This window comes from Syngnathoides biaculeatus, chromosome 22, assembly GCF_019802595.1.
Source record: "Syngnathoides biaculeatus isolate LvHL_M chromosome 22, ASM1980259v1, whole genome shotgun sequence".
Lineage (NCBI taxonomy): Eukaryota > Metazoa > Chordata > Actinopteri > Syngnathiformes > Syngnathidae > Syngnathoides > Syngnathoides biaculeatus.
In genome coordinates this window covers 12956483-12978323 of record NC_084661.1, presented here as the reverse complement: position 1 = coordinate 12978323, position 21841 = coordinate 12956483, and the positions used below count along the sequence as shown (strand labels likewise).

General features: G+C 43.4%; 3 protein-coding genes and 1 long non-coding RNA gene across 4 annotated transcripts in view; 3 read left to right on the top strand and 1 right to left on the bottom strand.

The window, feature by feature from the left end:
• Positions 1-498: 498 nt before the first annotated feature.
• LOC133495944 (uncharacterized) lies at positions 499-2638 on the top strand. The gene is made up of 3 exons (XM_061811020.1): positions 499-715; positions 867-911; positions 994-2638. Exons 2-3 carry the CDS (start codon positions 872-874, stop codon positions 2322-2324), a joined length of 1371 nt encoding a protein of 456 aa, XP_061667004.1. The 5' UTR covers positions 499-715; positions 867-871; the 3' UTR covers positions 2325-2638.
• LOC133495945 (uncharacterized) lies at positions 2159-7892 on the bottom strand. Its single transcript, XR_009793691.1, has 4 exons — positions 7664-7892; positions 7276-7410; positions 6601-6805; positions 2159-2271 (listed from the first exon to the last, which is right to left on the bottom strand). It is a non-coding gene; the product is annotated as an uncharacterized LOC133495945 (long non-coding RNA).
• Positions 3998-5574, top strand: LOC133495909 (protein PFC0760c-like). Its single transcript, XM_061810962.1, has 3 exons — positions 3998-4125; positions 4230-4276; positions 4369-5574. The coding sequence occupies exons 2-3, from the start codon at positions 4246-4248 to the stop codon at positions 5472-5474; spliced, it is 1137 nt and encodes a 378-aa protein (XP_061666946.1). The 5' UTR covers positions 3998-4125; positions 4230-4245; the 3' UTR covers positions 5475-5574.
• Positions 7893-9400: 1508 nt separating the features above from the next.
• Positions 9401-21841, top strand: part of ntn2 (netrin 2) — a 42085-nt gene continuing 29644 nt past the window's right edge. Inside the window, exon 1 of the mRNA XM_061811019.1 lies at positions 9401-9576. The gene's annotated coding sequence lies outside the window, so the exon portion shown is untranslated. The remainder of the gene's footprint in view (positions 9577-21841) is intronic.

Here is a 21841-nt window from a genome sequence, read left to right as displayed (position 1 = left end):
CATAAATGATAACGTGCTGTGGCATGACCTTGAAAAGGCTATTCTTGTTCATACACCCCCTCCCGACCCAAGTGCTGCTTAATTAGAACGATTCTGCAAAGAACAGTGGGCCCAAACACTCATTAGATTTCGGGGTCAAATATTTTTCACACACACAATATCAAAATTGCTTTCTATATTGAGTTATCTTCTCTCGCTATATATAGCGATCTGATATTCTGATACTTGATTATCAAAGTGGGCCACCAATTCCCCCAAAAATACATTTCTTGATAATACTTTTTGAACAATTAAAGTCAAATTGGATCATTTCCTGCAGCACGCCGCATGATCTCTCACGACTACCTTGGATGTCTTGACAAGGCCGCAGCGGCGGAAGTGACATCACGCAAAATATTACGTTTCATCACAATGATACAATCACGTGCCGCGTCATCAAGTGCTTTGGTCAAAGCACGTCCTATCAAAATTTGTTGATACACGTTGCCACGACACAAACCCAACGGTTGTTTGTCCATGCAGTGCTGGATGAGTATATATTTTATGATGTTACCGCCATCTTTTTTTTATTTGAAGTTCATGTCTTTGTACGAACGTGACAACGAAATGCTCTCCAAATTACCTGCGATATTGACTTTGTCACACGTTTAATTCTAGTCAGCATGATCAGCACTCAAACATCGCAGGAATTAAGCTGTTGTTTCCCTGAAAAAAGGTAAGCCTCCACACAATGAATATTTTAAAACAAACGATAGCTAGCAGCTAGCATAATGTGCCATATTAGATCAACCGTGACTTTTAACAAGTGGAGACAATTTTCAATGTACGTGGAATTGTAATACCACGCATTTATGGATTTGTTTTAGGCAAAATGGATGAACAAGGGGACGGATGGCACAACGGTCCAAATAGTAAGTTCTTTGATATTTTATGCAAAACTGATTTTGTATGATCTGGAATAGTAAAAGTAGATGCATGTCAATGTCGTCGCAGGTGTCCGTTTGCCATTGCCAAGAGGCCTCCGCCCGCCAAACGATGAACCGAACATGGAGTTCATCGCTGTCCTCGATTTTATTGTTAATCAAGAGATCATCTTTGTAAATGAGCCCGCGCGGTGGGACCTGGATGAAAATAATCAGAATAATAACCCGGTTCGTGTCAATCATGTGAATATGGAAGAAAATGTCCTAGTTGGACGGAATGTTGACAACGCCGTTGTCAATCAACCCCATAATGATGTTGTTGAGCTTCAGATGGAAGCCAATCACCGTACGGAAGCAGTAGATCCTTTGTTTGAAGAACCACAGGAACATTCTAGAAACGACGATGATGAAGTTGGAACCAGTGAGCGTATATATAGTAGGACGGCTACTGTAGATAATACCTCTGATAGCAACACAGACGTGGACGAAGCTAACAAAGAACCTCAGCCTGGACCATCCTGGCAGTGGTCTGGAGATGAGGACGAAGACAGAATGAGGCGCGACAGGAATTCCCCGTGGTGGCACGGACTTCATCAGAGAAGTTCTGACAGTAGCACGGACTTTGATATTTACGAAGTAAATCCCCTACTTGGTGGATCGAACCAAAGCTTGGATTCAAAAGATGAGAATGGAGATATGGAATCAAATTCCTCAGGAGGGTTTTCCACATTGGCTAAATGTACGGACGACCTTCCTCGAAGCATCGACAATAGTGATCCTGATGAAGAAGTATCTGATTCTGAGGAAAGGTTAAAAGAGTTTATCGAACAAGAGCCACCGCTCATGCCGTTCAGGAAGAGTTTGAGAGGTAAAGCCCAACACCAGATTGAAAGAGAAAGCAGCAAATGTTTCCAGTGGTGTCACGGGTGTGACAATGACACCTCGGAGAAAATCACTGACCGAGGCAATCCTGAAGAAAACTCTCCGGCCTGTGGTTCTGTCCAAAGTTCAAGAGATTGCTTGGACTCAGTAGACACAACATTAGCACTCTGCAATGACTTTCCTGAAATGCCCGTATATGACTGCGAGCTTTCTACCAGCGTCAGAACCAGTTTTTTATCCGAGAGAGAAGAGGTGTCTTCTGATGAAGACCCAGAGCCCGGACCGTCCGGCCGCACGTCAAAAGACGAGCCCGGACACCGATTTGAGACGATGAGCGCCGAGCGTCTGCAGTGGTCGCACGAATTTTGCGCTAACAGTTCAGATACCAGCACAGATGCGGAAGACACCGAGGGGGTCGCTGCGCCTGGAACGTCGAGGAAGAGATGTCGAGAGGATGACGAAGAACCTGAAAGTAGAACCAGCAAACGTTTTGCGGAAGATCAGTCTTGTGAGGAATGAATCAGAAATGATTATGGACTACTCTTTACTGGTGTTCTTCATGGTCTAGGTGTTGGATAAGAACTAAATAGTCAAATATATCGGGGCTGGCTAAAACTGGGGATAAAGAAAATTTTTTGGTTTTACAACTAAGGGACACCAGATACTATTAAATACTAAATGATTATTGTTCATGAATTAACTATATTAAAAACATTTGTAAAGGCACCGAGACACGGTTATAACGCAACGACTGGAGAAAAGCGTGTAAAATGAGATGCTAGGAGACAATATAGGTTTAAATTAAGGTCCCAAGTCCCAAATTGAAGTGTATTTAAACCCGTCTTGCTATTATTGTCTAGTATTTTTCATTATTCTGGCTAATTGCTGTTTGTTCGAGGCCTCGAATAAACCTGTAGTGTTCAGTTCTCGCTAGTGTCTGTTGGGTTTCTTTCCAAGTCTAAATTTACTTCTTAAAACTTTGTAAGCTTCATCCAAATCCACGTCTGTCGATCGACCGGCACCTCCGAGGAGAAGAAGCCTGAGGTGAGAAGGACGGACGGGGGTTTGGGCCCGCACCCTTGCAGCCCTACCAAAGCAGTGACAAGTTTCTCGGGGCGGTATGATCGCAATTCTGATGTCACTGATGGAAATGAAGCCGAGGAAAACAAACAGCTTGAAGGAAAAACTTGATCCCTGTGAGCCAGCAAGCAAACGTCATGCTATTCCTTCTGACTGCGTAGTGAATGGTTCCCAGAAATTTGCTGCTAGTTTCAGTCACCAAGAGGCACAGGATGACCTTTGGCCAGGACCAAAAACCAAGGAGAGGTTGTTCCAACTTGAAAGTGCAAACCGTTACAATTAAGGCACCGATGCCACCACAACAGCCCTGATGGCGCCGACTCAGACGCTGAACCTCTGAAACAAAACCAGCGAGACAACCTGGCCCTGGTAAGTTTAAGCAGCCATCTTTCTCGCAGCAAACAGCAAACACTCCGGTTCCAGGAGGAAACAACTTCCCAAGAAAGTGATCAAGAGGCAGAAGAACACCCACTGCACTGTGAGTAAGGACGGAAACGCTCACAACTGGTAACAAGTAATGACTGCAAGATTAAAAAATGTCATCCAGAGTGGAGACCAAAGGCAAACTATTGACAAATGTAGTAAACCTAATCTATGAAATATTCTTTAAATGGTTTAGTTGAGCTAACATTGGTAGTTAATGAAAAGCATGCAGTGTTTGAATCAAAGGGTTAGGAGATGCATGCTTTTCATTGGACAGCAGCAATATTTGTCATATATATATTTTTTTGTGGTCACTCTGTTAATATGATCTGTAATGGATGTGACAATATAAACATCTGTGTTTTGTTATTTTTGTAGACACAATACAAATCCTCACAAAGTCAGACGTTAACCAAACAGCATCCAAGTCTCTTTATTTTTTATTATTATTACTATACTTAACCTGTCACTGCTTGATTATTATTGTGTTTTATTTTTTTGGGCTGATGGACCACCGTTAGAAGTGACATCACCCACAATATGTATACATCACACAACGATGTAATCATATGTGATGACATGAGGCGCTTTGTTCAAAGCATTTTGACTTCATCTACGTTGCTATGACACAGAACCAACCGGGTCCTGGTACATCTACTACATACTACGAATTTCACATTGATAGGAAAAAAAATTAAAATAAAAAAGAGGATTACATTTCACTCAGCATGAGAACAACTAATCCCTGCAAAGGAAATCTTTATCTTACCCCGAAAATCAGATTGTCCTGGTAGCTGCAATTTAAACAGAATTGAAGGTAAGACAGTCCACAACAACATGTTTAGTATTTTTTTTAACATATTGTATGTTTCAAAGTATTTTATTTGAATTTATTTGCCAATTACTTTTTTTTTTTTTTAGAATTCCTTTGGACGAAATGGAAGGACGGGGAGACGGCCGGTGCTTCGGTACTTGAGATTTGTTTTGCCATTTAGGTAAAACTGATAAAGTTTCGTCGGCGTAGTTACGACGCCGTTGACGCGTCTCGACCTCGTTGCAGGTTACCGTATTCCGCTGGATTTGGGACGAGGGGAACCGAATTTAAGATTTCGCCGATTCTGCATTTCCTTGCACAGCAACGAGATTTCGTTCATAATCGCGGCCGTGCCGAGGCACCCCAACGACGTCGACAACAACGACGACGACGATGAGGGCAATTTCGAAGACGACGAGGCCAACGCCGAAGACGACGACCGCCAGGTCAACATCGAAGACAACGACGGGGAGAACGATATCGGAGACGGCGGCGACGGCGCCGAAAACAACGAAGACAGCCAAAATGAAGACAGCGACAGCGATTTTGTACTTGACGATAATGACGAAATGGACTTCTTTAACGACCTGAACGACCAGTATGCGTGGATCCGCTTCATTTGGCAGGTCTGGCCATTTTCATGTGGCAACATATTTGACGAAATTGTCTTTGAATTCCAGGGAATACGTGAGGAAGATTTGTCTTTTCAAGACTATGATATTATCCAAGGGAATGCAGAGGATAATGACAATAACGCCAACGAGCTAAATAACGAAGAGAGCGACAACGCTGATGTTGAGGAAGTAGCCAATCAGGACCAAGCCGAAGTTGGCGCCGACCAAGCTTCGGCGCAAGCCGATGAGCACCCTTTGCCGTTGCCTTTGCCTTTGCCGACCTTAGCAAACGTCAGATCCAAAGTTGAGGAAATCGACGAGGAAGCGTTCCGATGGTGGCACGAGTTCGATTACAACTTTTCCGAGTGTACTGGAATAGACGCCGACGAAGACGACCCTCCGCCCGCGAAGTGCGAGAAAAAGTCCAGAGATAACGCACAGGACGTTAAGAGGGAGAAGAACTCGGCACCTGAGCCGGATCAGGACGTCGGGAACAGCGATTTGGTTGAGGAGGGGGAGGCTTCGGAGGAAGGCGAGTTGGTCTTGTGCGTGAGTGAAACGGAAGCAGAGGTAGAACCGCTACCGGGACCATCCAGGAAGAGGTCAAGGGACGAAGCCGGACTCGACAAAGACGCACGAAGTAACAAACGTTCCTGTCAACGTTCGGATTCCGACGTTAAGACTTCCGACGGCGGTGCCGAAGACACTGTTTCTTGTGGAGCTACAAAAACATCGTGAGATTAAGCGCGGAGCAAAACCTCCACAGTCCTAGGTCCTCAGAACAGGAACGGAGTACAATTTGTAAAAATCAGTTTCTTGGATACTTGCCTCCCCAACGATCCCCCTCAATTTAAAACGACTCGCGTGACCCAGGTGACTCCCATTGTTGATTGAACATTTTCTTTCCAACGTGCAGTCCATAAATTTATAATACAAATATCGCATACTGAAATTTTCTGTTCTGTCATTTTTTTCGACTGCCCGAGGAAAATTCCATTTATTTAAAACCTACCCCAAAACCATTTTTACATATTTTTTTAAACTGCTTAATGTTTGGATATTTGGACATTGCTTTAATTCTGGACTCAAGCTATTCCACAGTTTCAATTGATTATAATAATAACAATCCTTGAACATAACTATATTTCGTATATACAGTGAAGAAAATAAGTATTCGAACACCCTGCTATATTGCAAATTCTCCAACTGGAATGGTCTGAAATTTCCATCGTATGTTCATGTCCACTGTGAGAGATAATCTAAAGAAAAATCCATAAATCACAACCATTTCACCATTTGGATGATTCTGAGGAGACATGGGAGAAAGTTTTGTGGTCAGATGAGACCAAAATGTAACATTTTCGGTCATCCCACTAACGGTGTTTGGAGGAAGACGAATGATGAGTTCCATCCCAAGAACACCGTCCCTACTGCGAAGCATGGGGGTGGTAGCAACATGCTTTGGAGGTGTTTTTCTGTACATGGGACAGGACGACCGTGGCCATGTATTGTGAGATTTTGGGGAACAACCTCTTTCCCTCAGCACTGAAGGTGGGTCGCGGCTGGGTCTAATAACCTGAAGCACACAGCTCGGAAAACCGAGGAGTGCCTCCGAAAGAAGCATATCAAGGTTCTGGCGTGGCCTAGCCAGTCTCCAGACCTAAACCCAATAGAAAATCTTTGGAGGGAGCTGAAACTCCCGTGTTTCTGAGCGAGAGCCCAGAAACCTGTCTGATCTAGACAAGATCTGTGTGGAGGAGTGGGCCAAAAATCCCTCCTGCAGTGTGTGCAACTAATACCTGAATTATCTTCTGATTTAGAAAAAGCAATTGACCTGATTTGCTGAATTCATTTATTTGCTCACCTGCACGAGGGTGCTGCTCCTGAATATCCAGCTGGTCAAAGCAAACCTTTTTTTTATCGTAGGTTTCCAGGTTTTGGCCGCTCGCTTCTCCGTTTTCACAAACCACACATCGAGTTCAAATGAGAACTCCCAAGCACTTGCAGCTGGCAACACTTTGAGGTAATGATGCCGAATTCCACGCAAATGAAGGCTGCAAATACCGTACCTGTACACATGCATCCAAAAGCAATCAGTTTAGGGCTTTTTTTTTTTTTCTTCCTCTCCTACGGCTCGATCACACATGTAGACCCCGAGAGAACAAGCTAAATTCTCACTACCGTGGTCTTCTATCGAAAGTTAATAGCAAACCTCCACCTCAAAAAAATGCCCTGGAGCAATTTGTTACTGTATATCATCCCATTCCAAAATGTTCATCAAGTTCAGGACATACTAGTTATTTCTAAATGTACACGAAAATTATTAGAATCAAAAACTGTATATTGTTGAGAAAATAAAATGGAATGTAAATTAAATGTATGATTTTTTTTTAATGGATGCTGATCGCTTAAGAAGAACAACATAAAATTATGCATTAAATGAAAAAAAAACAGTCCATATTTATGCATTGTGATTATTTCATATATTCATTTTTTTATTTTACCCAAAATGTAATTTGAAATGTTTTGACTCGCTTACCTTATTTTGTTCATTTTTTTTTTTCCATTGATTTCGGGAGTTTGGAGACGAGAGTTGTTGAGGCATGTGGCCAGCAGAGGGCGTCCATTCCCCGTTGAAAAGAAAAGCAGCTCCCGGACGAGGTAAACAAGCATCCTGTGGTCACGAAAATATATATATATAATAAAATAAAATTACACTCACCGAGTACTACTCTTACTTTAGAATAATAGTATTCGTTTAGAAGTGTAAATAATTCTAATATTGCCCAACAATAACTATGTAATCGTTTTTTTTTAATAAAATCACAAACTAGGGCAAGGTCATTTGTAATAATGATAATAATAATATGTATTATTATTTTACAAATGAAATAGGTACCACATTGTGCAGATTTGACTGAACGCACACTTGTAGATAGACGCTGGAATCGCATGCGAGTGCATTTCTTCGACTTGTCGGCCCGTTTTGTGACAGTCACGTTGACCTTTCTCACGCCCGATTGAAAAGTGAATTTACATAAAACGACTGCCGTTTCCCTTTCTGTATTAACCATTTGGTTTTGTTTTAACTCTTTCCACATTGCAATTGTCCATATCTTCATATGTTAACATAATTTTATGCCCACGTTATTAAACTTCACGACAACGTAAATTGGAAGCGATTTAAAAACATCCGGGACATTTTCCTATATAGGTGTCAAATAATTTCTGGGCGCTTTTGATTGGCTTGTCTGAGTCAGCTGGGACTCTTTACTAATGAACAGTTGATTGGCTGCAGACGTGTGGGCGGAGTCTGTTTCTCGTTCAATCGCCGCTTTGAGCTCATTGGCTGCTTGAATGAGAAAAGGCGACCCTCAGCCCAATCACAATCAGAGGACGACGCTACAGTGGATCGGAACGGAATTTTGATCATATTAGTGGAAATTTTAATGCTGAAGCTAAGAAATACTAAGAAGTGGGTGTAATTCACACTCTGAGCTAGTTATTGGAGTCCGGGGTAACTTTTTGAATTAAAAAAAAAGAAAAATTACTATATTTACTATTATCATATGTAACACTTTTCTGGGACTCGAAAGGTCCAAATGAAGCATAAAAAAGTGAAAAGCTGTATAGTGGTATGTGTTGTACTGTGAATACAGTAATTGTTTTCCCATGTAGTACAACAAAAGTTAGCACATGCAAATATTTTGAGTGCTCAAGCCCTTAAAAGGGTATCCAGTAACAAAATCATTCATGCAATAAGAAATAAACAGCAATATATATCTTGAAGAATATTATATTTCTCTCCCGATGTTTGTCAGAAAGGAAGTAAAAATAAACATCTTGGATAAATGAGGATTTGGGTGTTCGGAATTAAACAATCACAAACACTTGTTATATCCAAGTACTCCCACAATTTAAAATGCATCTGAGTAGCCTTCAGTAAATCTCAGCTGTTCTAGCAAGCTTTTCCTGTCATTTTTGTCATCTCATCTTACCACGCAAGCCACACAGAAGGGTCATTTTTTTATTTTTCCGAATAAACGGGCTGCAGCGAAAAGGGCACTTTTTTCATCCGGGGCAAACCGGGACAGGTGCTTGCTCGCCACTTGGGGGTCTATGTGCGCACGTGCCTGGACAAAACTCAGTGTAAATGACGGAAAGTTATGATATAAGTCGTAATTTTGTCCATATAAATGTAAAAAGACCAAAATGCTATCAACCATCTCTTCACCAACAACGTTCATATGGCAGTGATGAGTGGGTAAAAGGTGCAGAGGTATTTGTTGTAAAAAAATTTTTTAAAAAGTAAGCAGTTGTGCGGCTTTTGAGGTGGAGAAAAAACGAGATTGATGCAATCGGTCGTTTTGGTTTGGAGTGGGTTTTTTTTGGGGGGGGGTTGCTTCTTGGCAACACTTTAATTAGTGCGCAATCAAGTCGAACACGGACAAAACGCGTGTAGTGTAATTAGAATATTTGGTTCCCCTCCCCTTTGCACGTGCACACACACACACACACACACACACACACACACCGGTCGCCCCCCCCCCTCCCCCCCCACCCCCTCCTCTCCCGCACACATGGTCGGAGAAAATGTGTGTTTGATTTGAATGGGGAGTCGCCTACTCCGGGCTCGCTTTACAACACATGGACGACTGCTCGCTTCTCAGTCGGGTCGAGGCGCGCACGAGAGAGCTGGTCCACATTTTCACGTGGGACGTCGGTGCCATGCCTTCCACTTGAGTCGCCCGTGAAAGAGATTTAAGAGGGGAGTTTTTGTGACCCAGGGACGTCGTAAAAGCTCATTTGTGGAGCAAAAACAAAACAAAAAAATTGCCCGGTAAGTTTAATATGATTGTTATTATTATTGCAGCGAGCGTGTTTACGTGCAGGGGGGAAATTATAGCTTATATTAGTTTTTGAATCCAAACAGAGGCTGTCATGACGTTATTATAAGCTTAACTTGTGTATAGACCGCGCGCATTCACAGACAGGTGTCACTCTCAGCAGTTCGGGGAGGGGGGGGCGGTTGGGGGGTGGGGGGAGCAGGAGAAAGAAGTCTGCCTGAACTGTGCGAGAGAAGGTGCAAGCTGAAGGGGCGATTCCGAGCCAGGGATGCGGGCCAAAGCAAGCAACGCGTCTCCCGGCCGACCTTCTTCCTTCAACATGCGTGTGTCACTCCCAATATTTTCCCAGCTCGGACTGAAAAAGTATTCGTTGCACGGGGCAATTTGCAAACGAGACGCCGATCGTGTCTTTACATCGTGAATAAGTTGTTTACATGTACTTGGAAAAATACCAACAAAACTCAGCAATGGAAGATAAAAACTTAAGTTCATGGAGCGTGACATTTTAAGTAATTACATCTTTATAATTGAATGTAATACAAGTGAGTTGTTTTCAATGAAGTGCATTACACTTATCATCTAAACCAACAACAACTAATTCTAAATTTCTTGTTTTTAATGCTTACATTTAATGATTCCAGCAAATAATCAGACAATTTGTTTTTTTTTTTACACCAAGTACAACTAAAAGAGTACTCTGCCCACCAGCTGGGACTATGATGACCAACTTTCAAATAATTGGCATAATAGTGTTCATTAAAAAGTCCTAAAAAGTAATATTACACTATGTTATAGTATAAATAGTTAATATTCTAAGCCACGGTAACATATGCAGTTCAAAGTTCACCACTGTGCGTAAATAAAAGTAATAAATTACGATTCAATTAAAATGTGTTGCAGAAAAATGACCAAAATTGGATCTACATAAAGTAAAAAGAAAACGCAGTTCTTAAAGATTTAAATCAAATATGTAGAACTCAAAAGTTAAATACAACTGAACTGTACCTGGGCAGCGATTCTTCCATCTGCCACTAGAGGGAGCTCGTGCTACACTTTGAGATCAGTTATATAAGTGATTAGATAAAAGAAAACACTGTTTTGGAAATCAAATATTTACTTGGAAAACATTTACACATTAGCATTAAATCCTGCCATTGTTATCTCGATACATATTTTTTGTTTACATATGTGTGCATTGTCTTTACCTATTAATGGGCCTGATGAAAATATATTAGTGTAGATTCTGCATTTCGCCACAATACTCCGATACATGATAGTGTACGTGTCGTGACTACATAGAACTGAAGTTGAAGTCATGTCATTATCCAAGTCACTTATCCTCACAAGGGTTGTGGGAAAGCTGGAGCCTATCCCAGCTAGCTTCAGGCGAAAGGCAGACTACACCCTGAACTGGTCGCCAGTCAGTCACAGGGCAGATATCGACACCATCACTGAGCAGAAATCGACCCCGCGCTGCTTGCACCAAAGTCAGCCGTGTGTACCACTATACCATCAGTGACTCCCAAAGTTGAAGTAAAAATGGACAAACCAGACAAAGGTGTAGCGTGTGCAAAAATGACATGAAGTACAATTTTTACAGCAGTGCCTTATTTAGACATACAATCAAAAAAAATGTACATCATTGTGTTTTTATTGATGTATTTTGGTGCCTTAACTGCACTGCGTTTCTACCGTTAGCACATTTGAATATTTGGAATTTAGCTGGATATTTTCGGTACTGGAAAAAGGTCCAATAACTTCTCTTTTAGTGTGATTTCACCCCTATTCTACCTGCTATTTAGTATTCTCTACAGCGCTTTGAGCGATGAACCCTTGAGTGTAATATCAAACCCTCTAGAACGATGACCCCCCCCACCCCCAAAAACTCACACACTGTGCTCTCAAACCAGTCCGGAGCAGAATGCGACAGTCCCGTCCGGCGTTCTTATCTTAAGTGCTTCGATGGCCTTAAAGTATGCACCTAGTGGCCCTTGAAACAGTGTCAGCCACTTGACCTACTTCTCACCGCTAACCGCTGGATCCAGTCCACCGAGGGGAGTCTCGGAAACTGAATCGGTCGGGGACGGGAGCGATGTTTGAACCAAGTGATGCGCTTTGCGTGTTTGGCCGTGAATCGGCATGAGAAAGTCGGGCCAGGAGCGAGCCCGCCTGCATCCACGTGACGTGTGCGAGCTAATCCAAGGCAACACTTTGCAGATTTTAGTCACTGCGTCGCGTCTGCGTGCGTGCTGGGGGGGGGTCGGAAAGGGTGCTTGTGTTGGCACGGAGAACAAAAAAAAAAAACTGAAGCAGAGCAGTTGGAGGAAGTTGAGCTCATTGGATGGAAAACTAGAATGACACGAATTTGAGCACAGAGCGAAAGCATAAACAACACTTACGCCCTCACATTTTCGGGTGGCCTTTTATTGTGGACAGCCGAGGGGCATGCCGGCGCCATATCATGCCGTCTATTCAGCATCTTGATACGGCACCCGTGTGAGGTGGATGGGATATCTTGGCGGAGGGGAAGTGCTGCCGAGCAAAAGATTTAGCCGGATTTGTGCACGATGTGTTTTGAATCGCTTGAAAAATGGGAGCATTAACGAAAGTGTTGCATTCATATTTACGTTCGGTGGAGATTCATTCATAGATCATCGAAGAACGAAGGCGTGTAATGTCGGGCTTCCTTGGACCACACACCACCTCTATACACATCCATTCATTTTCTTTGCCGCTTACCCTCACAAGGGTCGGAGTGACGAAACCGACCTCGGAGGAGGTGGAAATCAAAGTTGAATTCACAGAAAGAACATGGTTTGGATCTTTGATTATTATTTTTTTCATTGTGAATTCCAAGGATGTACGTTACAAGCGGATCAGTCCCAAACATTCACGGCCGAATGAATCTCACGCGTGGAGCGCCAAACTCACTCGTTTTTTCCCTTTGTAAGTTAGAAGTGAAAGTGAAATCTCGACGTAAGTGGTCGTGCTCGGGTCTGCGTGTGGCGTGGGCGTTTCCGCCCCCCCCCCTCCCCCCGAAGTGTTAAAATACCTGCCGTCCGTCGGCGTGACACTCGAGATGGGTCTGGCAGCGGGAAACACCGTGTGGGGGCAAATACCGGCATGCTTCATCCTGCCTGCTCTCCTCGTCCCGCTTGGCCTGCATGCATATGTCGGCCACACGTTTCCTCCAGGTGTGGGGGTGTCGGGGGTTGTGCTGGGGGTGCCGGGGGTGGGGGGGGGGAGGCTTGCATCCAGAAGCCACAGTTTGGGGTTCACAAAACAACACGCAATAAATGATTATAAATTATTTGTAATTGCATACCTGCAGGGCAGCATGGTGGATCAGCTGGTAAAGCGTTGGCCTCACAGTTCTGAGGTCCCGGGTTCAATCCCGGCCCCACCTGTGTGGAGTTTGCATGTTCTCCCTGTGCCTGCGTGGGTTTCCTCCGGGCACTCCGGTTCCCTCCCACATCTCAAAAACATGCAACATTAATTTGACCCTCTAAGTTGCCCTTAAGTGTGATTGTCTCTCTGTGCCCTGCGATTGGCTGCCAACCAGTTCAGGGTCTACCCCGCCTCCTGCCCGTTGACATCTGGGACAGTCTCCAGCACTCCCCGCGACCCTTGTGAGGATAAGCGGCAAAGGAAATGGATGGATGGATGGATGGATGCATGCCAACATTTGGGGGCTCGAGTGCCGATAAAATATTGTAAACCACAGGTTTCAAACTTGAGGCTTGGGGGCCAGATCTGGCCCGCCACATGATTTTATGTGTCCCGTAAAGGCAAATCACAGTGTCAACTTCCATGATTTCAGATAATGATGAGGTATTGCAAGCATTTTTGTGTTACTGAACATCAACAATTATTGAAGAATACAATGGGGTGACGATTCCAAAACTAGTTTATAAAATTCAGATGTAATATGATGAGGCAATTAAAGATTTTTGTCGTTTCGCAGTCATAACGGCCCTCCAAGTGAAACTGTAACTACAATGTGGCCCGCGACAAAAATGAGTTTGACATCCTTGTTGTAAACCATTTAATAGAGTAAACCAATTACACCTACCTGCTTTACCCTCAGGCCATTTCGGGCTACACTTGGTAGTTTTGATTCATTTGCGTGCGGATCATAAGGGGGGGGTTCTCAGGAAAACAAAATTTTCCCGTGGAAGGGGGTTCTTTGACCCAAAAACTCCTCGTCTAAATATTGTGGCAGGCTTTAGCATCCTTGACAAAACGGGCTTGATTATTTTTTACAAGGGCCACGCAACCATCCAAGAATTCCAAGCACTTGCTAACCCGATTTTGTGAGCTCAAAGCGGAATCGACTACATCTTGGTTTTAAGCAATAAAGTCCAAAAGAAAACTATTAAGTCGATTTGGATTGGGGGACAAATTGCTGCAGACTTAGAAGCATGCTCACCTCTGGTTTCCTTAAATCCTTCCATGCTTTGAAACCAAACCACTTCCTCCCGTAGCAACGAACACCTAGCTTGACCAACATCCAAACTCCAAATTCTCTCACACGTTGAAAAAATAAAGTATTCAGCAGCAGTATGAAATATTCACATTCCATTTCTCTCTTTCTGCCTCTTTCCTGAATTTTGAGGCTCACTGGCTCACTTTAGCCCTGCGATTGTTTTGATTGGGAAATGTTTTCTCTATTTATTAATTCAAAATCAGATAATTGTTAAATATTAGTTTAAAACTGAGTTGAAAACTAGTAACTGCAACTGTCCTAGCTTCTCCACCGATGACAACAAAATGGGTCAAAAATGACTTTGAGACTTCTCTTTGGATTACAAAAACTGCGCTAGCATCAAATAGATGAGGTCACATCTTGATACGTTAAAATTCAACATTACGACCCGAAAGCAAATTCATGTTTCTTGTCTCGTGAAATTTGGGGTAAAATGTGTTTAAAACTCAGTATAATAAGCTGTCATTGCGCCCCACTGCTTGATATAGTTGTGGCCAATTAACCCTTTTTAACCCTTGGGTCTAGCGGCTCACTTAATGCCCTGGACTGTTAGCCTTCCTCGTTTTTTCATGCCCTCCTCCTCATTTACCCTCCCGTTTTCTCACCGAAACACTGACCTCACGGTACACCCCAGACACAGGAAAAACACGCTGGAGCTTGGCCTATAGGCGTTTTTTTTTCCCGCTGATTTTTGTTGAGAGAAGGCTGTGAGAACTACTCTGACCTGGTAATACACCTTGAACCTCCTCTCCTTAAAAGTGCAAGCGCTGGATGGGATCGTGTTGATCTTGAGACCCTCGCTCGGAGTCGAGGCCAGAACCTGATACGTTGTTTTTTGGGGGCGTTCGGCTCCAGCGTCTCGTTTTCTCAGATGAGGAGATGGGAACGCGCAGGGATGGGATCAAGTCATTTATGTCAAATTTGAAAGTAAGACTGGAGTCTTAAACTTGAGGTTTCAACTCTCAGGTTACTGTGGCAAAAATCAAACAAGTCCCTGAATCTATATTTGTGTTATCTGTGCTCACATTCACAAAACAGTCTCTGTATCCTCTCTTGCTTTATCGACTTCTAAATTAAAAGCACAACCGACATGAAGTTGAATTCATTTTCTATCGTAAGTTAAATTGTCAAGTACAGTACAGCCTCGGTTCTCAAACGCCCCCGTTCTCAAACAAAAAGTACAGCACAGCCTCAGTTCTCAAACGTCCCCGTTCTCAAACAAATCGGTTTCCTAACGAAAATTTCTAGATTTTTTTTTTTTTTTTGCTTCTGTTTTTCGAACGAAAATCGGTACTCGAACGCCCCCCATAAAACCCGGAAATAGAAGAACAAGTACGGCCAGACCAGATGACCCATGACACGCTTTGTTGTGAATTCCCACCCCGCCGAAAAAACACGGAACTAACGGAACGCGTGCGGCCCGACAAGCTAACCCACCCACGAACACACCCCGAAAAAAACCCGCGGAAATAACATAACTCGATTCGGTTTTCAAAAAAATCAGTTTTCGAACCGCCTTCTAGAACGGATTGTGGTCAAGAACCGAGGCGCTAGTGTAATTGTAGCTTGCGTGGTTTTGCGGGTTCTCTACTGATTTCAAGTCTAAGTCAAATTAGGTCTCATAAATACCGAGTCAAATTCAAGTTGAGTCTTGCATTCCTGCTAAAAAGATTTCTTTAGAAATTCTGTAGAATTTGTACAGAACAACTTGTTCTATAGAACTGATTTTCTATAGAATTTCTTCAGACCAATAGAATTTCTATAGCAATTCTATAGGAACTGGGTCCTAAAGTTCTACAGTTCTTTAGAAATTCTTTCGAAATGCTCTATAGAAAATATTTAGCAGGGATGACTTTTAACCAAGGATCCTAAAATTGTCAACTCAAATCCGACTCGAGTTAAGTCAAGTGACACCGATTTGCTGTAGTGTATCCTTATAATTGCAAATTGCATGACAGCTCAAAAATTAAATGTCCTGTCCACCGACAACCCCCCCCCAACCCCCCCAGCCCCCACGGCCCCCGGCTTCCCACAGCAAACACGAGCAGGGTTTAAAAATTTATCAGTGATCTCTCGACTAATGACGCCCTCAGCTGGGAAAGTCCGCCGCCTCCTGCCCTGAACTCCCCACCCCTCACCCCCCCACCCCCCACACACCACTCACCTTCCTCCCAAGCTCTTCCGTCTCACACACAAACACATGCACACGTGCACACACATGCTTACGCGAACACGGGGATAGTCGTCACCGCTGCGGAGATGGCCGTCACCAAGCGGGCCACTGATACCTGACCTCTGTTACCTGACGCCTGTCAATCATGTTGATCCATATGGACAGGTTTATTTGCCCCCCTGTGTGCGTGTGCATGTGTGTGTGTTTGCGTGTCTGGGTGTGTTACATACGAGGCGTTTTCCTCGACCTCCATTGCTGAACAAAGACGCAAACTACGCCGCGGGAGTCGAAATGAAGTCACGCATCTCAGAATGAAAATATAGGTCGAAGCTCCAAGGGGCGTGGCCTAGCGGATGACATCACAAGATGGGTGTGACTTGTGCCCTGCAGCTATTCTTTATGAGTCAGCTCATTCCATAAACATCTGAAACGGCATCACATTACTATACTGTAATTTTCATACAGCGGCACGGCGGAACAAGCTGGGAAAGCGTTGGCCTCACAGTTCTGAGGTCCCGGGTTCAATCCCCGGCCCCACCTGTGTGGAGTTTGCGTGTTCTCCCCGTGCCTGCGTGCGTTATCCCGTGAACTATGCGGTTTCTGCCCACGTCCCAAAAACACGCAACATCAATTGGACACTCTAAATCACCCCGAGGTGCAGATGTGAGTGCAGCTGTTTGTCTGTATGACCCTCATGAGGATAAGCGGCAAAGAAAACGGCTGGTTGATGCATAATTTTGGACAGTGATCTTTTAGTATTTCTCGTGGCAATGTCGTCAAACCTGTTAGAAGAAAAAGAAAAGCCTCAGTAAGTTTTTGAAAGCTGCTAATAACCCCACCAGGGATGGCTGTAAGGCAGACTGGAGGTGCAGCAGGGCACCGTATCGGGCCCCCACTCACTGTTACCCGAGACAGGACCTCCCTTTGCTCCCCATCTTCGAGAGCAGCGTGAGGGGCTCCTGCTTGGGATACAAAGCGGCTCAGCTGTCCAGTTCCTATCCACCCCCCCCCCTAAAAAAAAAATGCAACCTGGAGCCCTCCGCTATACACCCAAGCCAAATAAAGCCTCTCAGCGACTTCTGTTTTGCTAATCTGTGAACTCTGACTGAGGCGCCCACGCTTGAAAGAGAGACAACTCAACATGGGATGATCTCCCAGTGACAGGGAGAAGCTGAAAAAACGAATCCCCGGAATGTCTCCGCTGAAACCACAAGACCACCCTGTCATCCTCCCCGTTCTCGTCCTTCCCACCCCCCTCTGCCTCGCCCCCGCCCCTTTTTTTTTTTAAATCTCATTTCCCTTCCCTTCTGCCCTACATCATCTACCTTGGCTAATTGGTTGGCACGAGATGATTAAAACGATCAGATGTGTTCCAGTTGCCAAATGGCCCGAGTGCTCTTTGTGGAAAACGGACGTGGAAAACCTGATATTCTTATCATATTTGATCACGGGCCCAATTGCCACATGAATCAAGACTGTGCTAGTTTATACACTGAGGGTTGAAGTGTAATTACATTGCTATTAATACAAAGAGGAATGTTATACTGACAAAAAGCAAGGCAGTACATATTTACATTTGCACTCCTTTTTTTGTAACATAGCTAGCTAGTACGGAGCCCCTAAAGAGACATTGGGGAAAAAAAACATACTGGTTTCTCATTGTAATAAGTAACTTTGTCATTGTAATGAATAACTTACTCATTGTAATGAGTAACTTACTAGTTACTTACTAGTTGCTCATTAACTTACTAGTTACTCATTACAATGAGTAATTTACTCATTACAATGACAAAGTTACTCATTACAATGACAAAGTTATTCATTACAATGAGAAACCAGTTAGGTTTTTTTTTGCTTAACTTACTCATGAGTAAGTTACTCATTGGTGAGTTACTTATTACAATGAGAGTGTCGAAAAACGGCTACCTATGGGTCGCAGCTTATTTACCTGCTTCCGGTAGCTTCCTGCGTTCAGGTAGTCGTAGCTCATTTACCTGCTAGCGGTAGCTTCCTGAATAAGGAATAAGGGTCTTTTATACATGCACACATGCAATGGGCTAGTTACTCATTACAATGAGAAACTTACTCATTACAATGAGCAACCTACTCATGAGTAAGTTATTCATTATATGAGTAAGTTACTCATTGTAACTCATGAGTAAGTTACTCATTACAACAGCTACCTATGGGTCGTAGCTTATTTACCTGCTAGCGATAGCTTTCTGAATATGGAATAAGTGTCTTATACATGCACACATGCAATGGACTAGTTGCACATTACAATGAGAATCTCATTACTATAAGTAAGTTTCTTATTACAATGAGAAACGTTCTCATTGTAACTCATGAGTAAGTTACTCATTACAAAAGCCCCCTATGGGTCACAGCGTATTTACCTGCTAGTGGTAACTTCCTGCATTCAGGTAGTTGTAGCTTATTTACCTGCTAGCAGTAGCTTCCTGAATAAGGGTCTTTTATACATGAACATATGCAATGGACTAGTTACTCATTACAATGAGAAACTTACTCATTACAATGAGAAAGTTTCTCATTAGAATTAGAAACTTACTCATTACAATGAGAAACCAGTTAGTTTTTTTTTTTCAATGTCCCTTTTGGGGCTCCGTAAGCTAGATTTCATTTCATCGCTTTTTGTTTTCCATTTTCCAGGCTTATACAATAGACTATGTAACCAATTACGATGAAATTCACTAATTCACTAACAGGCTAAAGCAGATGCGGATGAAACAAAGGGTTTAAAAAAAAATGATCAAGTCCTCATCAATTGCACTTGGAAAAAAAAATCTTCAGAACAGACCGTCACAGTGACTATAAAGCTGTAAAATGGCGTGACAGTTTGTGTAGAAAATGGAAAAATGCATACAAAGGATAATGAAAGACATCAAGATGCCCCAAATACTGCACAAATTACCCTTAAAATTATTGTTTTGTTTTGTTTCTTTGAGTTTATGAAAGACGCTAGCGTTAAACTTCATTAAAATATTTTCCCGAATTTTTGGACCTGGAGGAGGATTCGAGCAGCTGTTCCAGCGTCGACCACATCTAATAAAAAATAAAACAAAACAACGCACAAGCGCACCATCAGTGTTGAATGATGTTGCTTTTTTTTTAATTATTTTTTTTATGTTGAGACACATTGTTAGTATTCCAAATGTCAGCCAGCGAAACCGCACTGGCGAGCAAGAATATTGATCTTAAAAGATTACATGAAACTTGTGGGTTTTTATTATGATATGGGAGATGTCATGAGGTTTTTATTAAGAAGAAGAAGAAGAAAAAAAGAACCACACCAGCAAGCTCGGCGGAGGGTGTGCTTTGTCACCGTTCCCACTCTCGAACCAGGCGCTGGTCTCCCCGGGCCGCGCCATATTTAGTCATCCCAGGCACTGACACGCACCGTCGCCCGTCGTCCACCTTAATCTGTCTCCCTTCGCCGTCTCCCTCTCTTCATCCGTCCATCCATATATTTATCCCCTCCCTCTCTCTTCTCCCTTCCTATTCGTCTCCGTGAGACGACGTCCTTACTTTTAACATCTTCCAGCCTCATCTCATTTACTCTCCCGGACTTGTTAAAATCTGGAAGCTTTTAACAACTTTTTTTTTTCCCCAGCTTCCTCCTTCCTCCCGCGTCTTCATTCCATATCTGCAAACTTTCAACCACCTTTCTCCCCTCTCCAAATCCTCTGCCTGTTTTCTCCCCCCCCCCCCCCCCCCTCCGTCCACTTCTTGGATGAACTCACCGCGATTGGAAGCCGGGCCCCCATGCTAATGATTTGCTAATTCCATCAGTCCTCCCTGCGGTAGTCAGCCCCTTTTTGATGGAGTGCCTCGGCTGATGAACTCTCTCGGACGCATCTGCAATTGATCGATGTCCCGTTCCCTTCTCTAATCATTTATGGGCAGCCCTCCTTCCTTGAAATCCATTTTTTTTTTTTTTATACAATGATTGCAACAGCGAGGGATGTTTCTTTTGAGTAATGTTTGCATGCCTTTCATTTCTTTTTGGGAAGATATTTTTTCCTCTCTCTCTCTCTTTCGGGCGATTCAAAAGCATGGCACGGAAAGGGGATGTGAACTCAATGATTCACTGCGACCGGGTCCAAACGTCTGCCTTTACAAAGTAAATAATTTGGTTTACTAATTTAGCAAAATGTTTTAAAAAAAAATAAATTCTCTCTGTATGAGCTGTGAGGTTCTGCAATAACAGTAATAAACAGACTTGCAGACCCTGTAAAGTGGATTTGGAGATTTAGTTTTAAATGCAGTCACTGATGGCGTAGTGCAGGGGCGTCAAACTCATTTTTATCGGGGGCCACATTGTAGTTACGGTTTCTGTCAGGGGGCCATTACGACTGAAACCATGAAAATATTGAATTGACCCATCATATTTACACATTAAATGCATCAACTAGTTTTGAAATCTGAAATCAAGGGTAAATGGGATTTTCACCTATTGTTGATGTTTGGTAACATGAACATGCTTGCAATATCTCAACGTCACCATTTATGATATGATGGTTTGAAATTTTGGTTCAAATTTGAACAAAAATCATGGAAGTTGATACACATGATTTGCCTTCGGGGCCACTTAAAATCATATCGTGGGCAGCATCTGGCCCCCGGACCTCGAGTTTGACACCTGTGGCATTGTGGTACACACTCCTGACTTTGGTGTGGCCAGCGTGGGATTGATTCCCGCTCAGTGATGGTTTCGATATGTGCCCTGCGACTGACTGGCGACCAGTTCAGGGTGTACAGCACCCGAAGTTAGCTAGGATAGCCTGTGGCGCTCCCGTGACCCTTGTGAGGACAAGCGTCTTGGAAAATGTTATGGATGGTTTTGAATTCATTATAGGTTGCTGAAATACATATTGGTGAAAACGTATACAAAAACTGGGAACTAAATAGTTCTCAGTTGTGGAGGGAAACGGTCTTTCAGTTTAGTTAGTTTTTTGGGCAGGGGGCGTGGCTAAAACACCGCTGCACGATGCATTTTGGAGTCTGATATGAGTTGCCGGTTCCCCAGTACATAAGAATATGCGGGCCTTCATTTGCATCAGCAGTTATGCACCAAACTTGCAACGTGCAGTTAGCTAACTAACGGCGTCTATACTACAGATGGTCGGCTGGGCTCACCGCTTTCGAGCGCCTCGTTGTCAGCCATGAGTGCATGCACGTCACGGCGAAAGAAATGGTGGAGGTAAAAAAATAAAAAAATTGTGGCAGCCTGGACTGCCAACACTGAGTGTCCACTTGAACGGAGGCCAAATAGTTGGCAGTGCAGATGAGTGCGTCTTTTTGCCAGTGCACTCGTTTTTTTTTTGTTTTGTTTTTTTTTTGCTGTTTTTTAAGGGTTGCAATCCTTGGACCCTTCACACACGAGAACAAAACTTTTTGTCTTTGCGACCGGCCTTAAATCCATCTGTCCGCTCGCTGCGCTTGAGTGAAGTGGATACTGAGGCCACCTTTTGTCCTTCCCAAATGAAGAGGGGATGCCGTTGTATGAGGGGCGAGAGAGCGCGGGCAGGAGGAGGCGGCGGCTGTGATTCATTGTCGTTTAATAAATAGCGCACAAAGA

Bases quoted from the DNA above. Each gene is read 5' to 3' on its own strand.
- LOC133495944 (XM_061811020.1), top strand. From the start codon at position 872: ATGGATGAACAAGGGGACGGATGGCACAACGGTCCAAATA. The intron at 912-993 runs GTAAGTTCTTTG...ATGTCGTCGCAG, and splicing joins ATGGCACAACGGTCCAAATA to GTGTCCGTTTGCCATTGCCA.
- LOC133495909 (XM_061810962.1), top strand. From the start codon at position 4,246: ATGGAAGGACGGGGAGACGGCCGGTGCTTCG. The intron at 4,277-4,368 runs GTACTTGAGATT...ACCTCGTTGCAG, and splicing joins GGGAGACGGCCGGTGCTTCG to GTTACCGTATTCCGCTGGAT.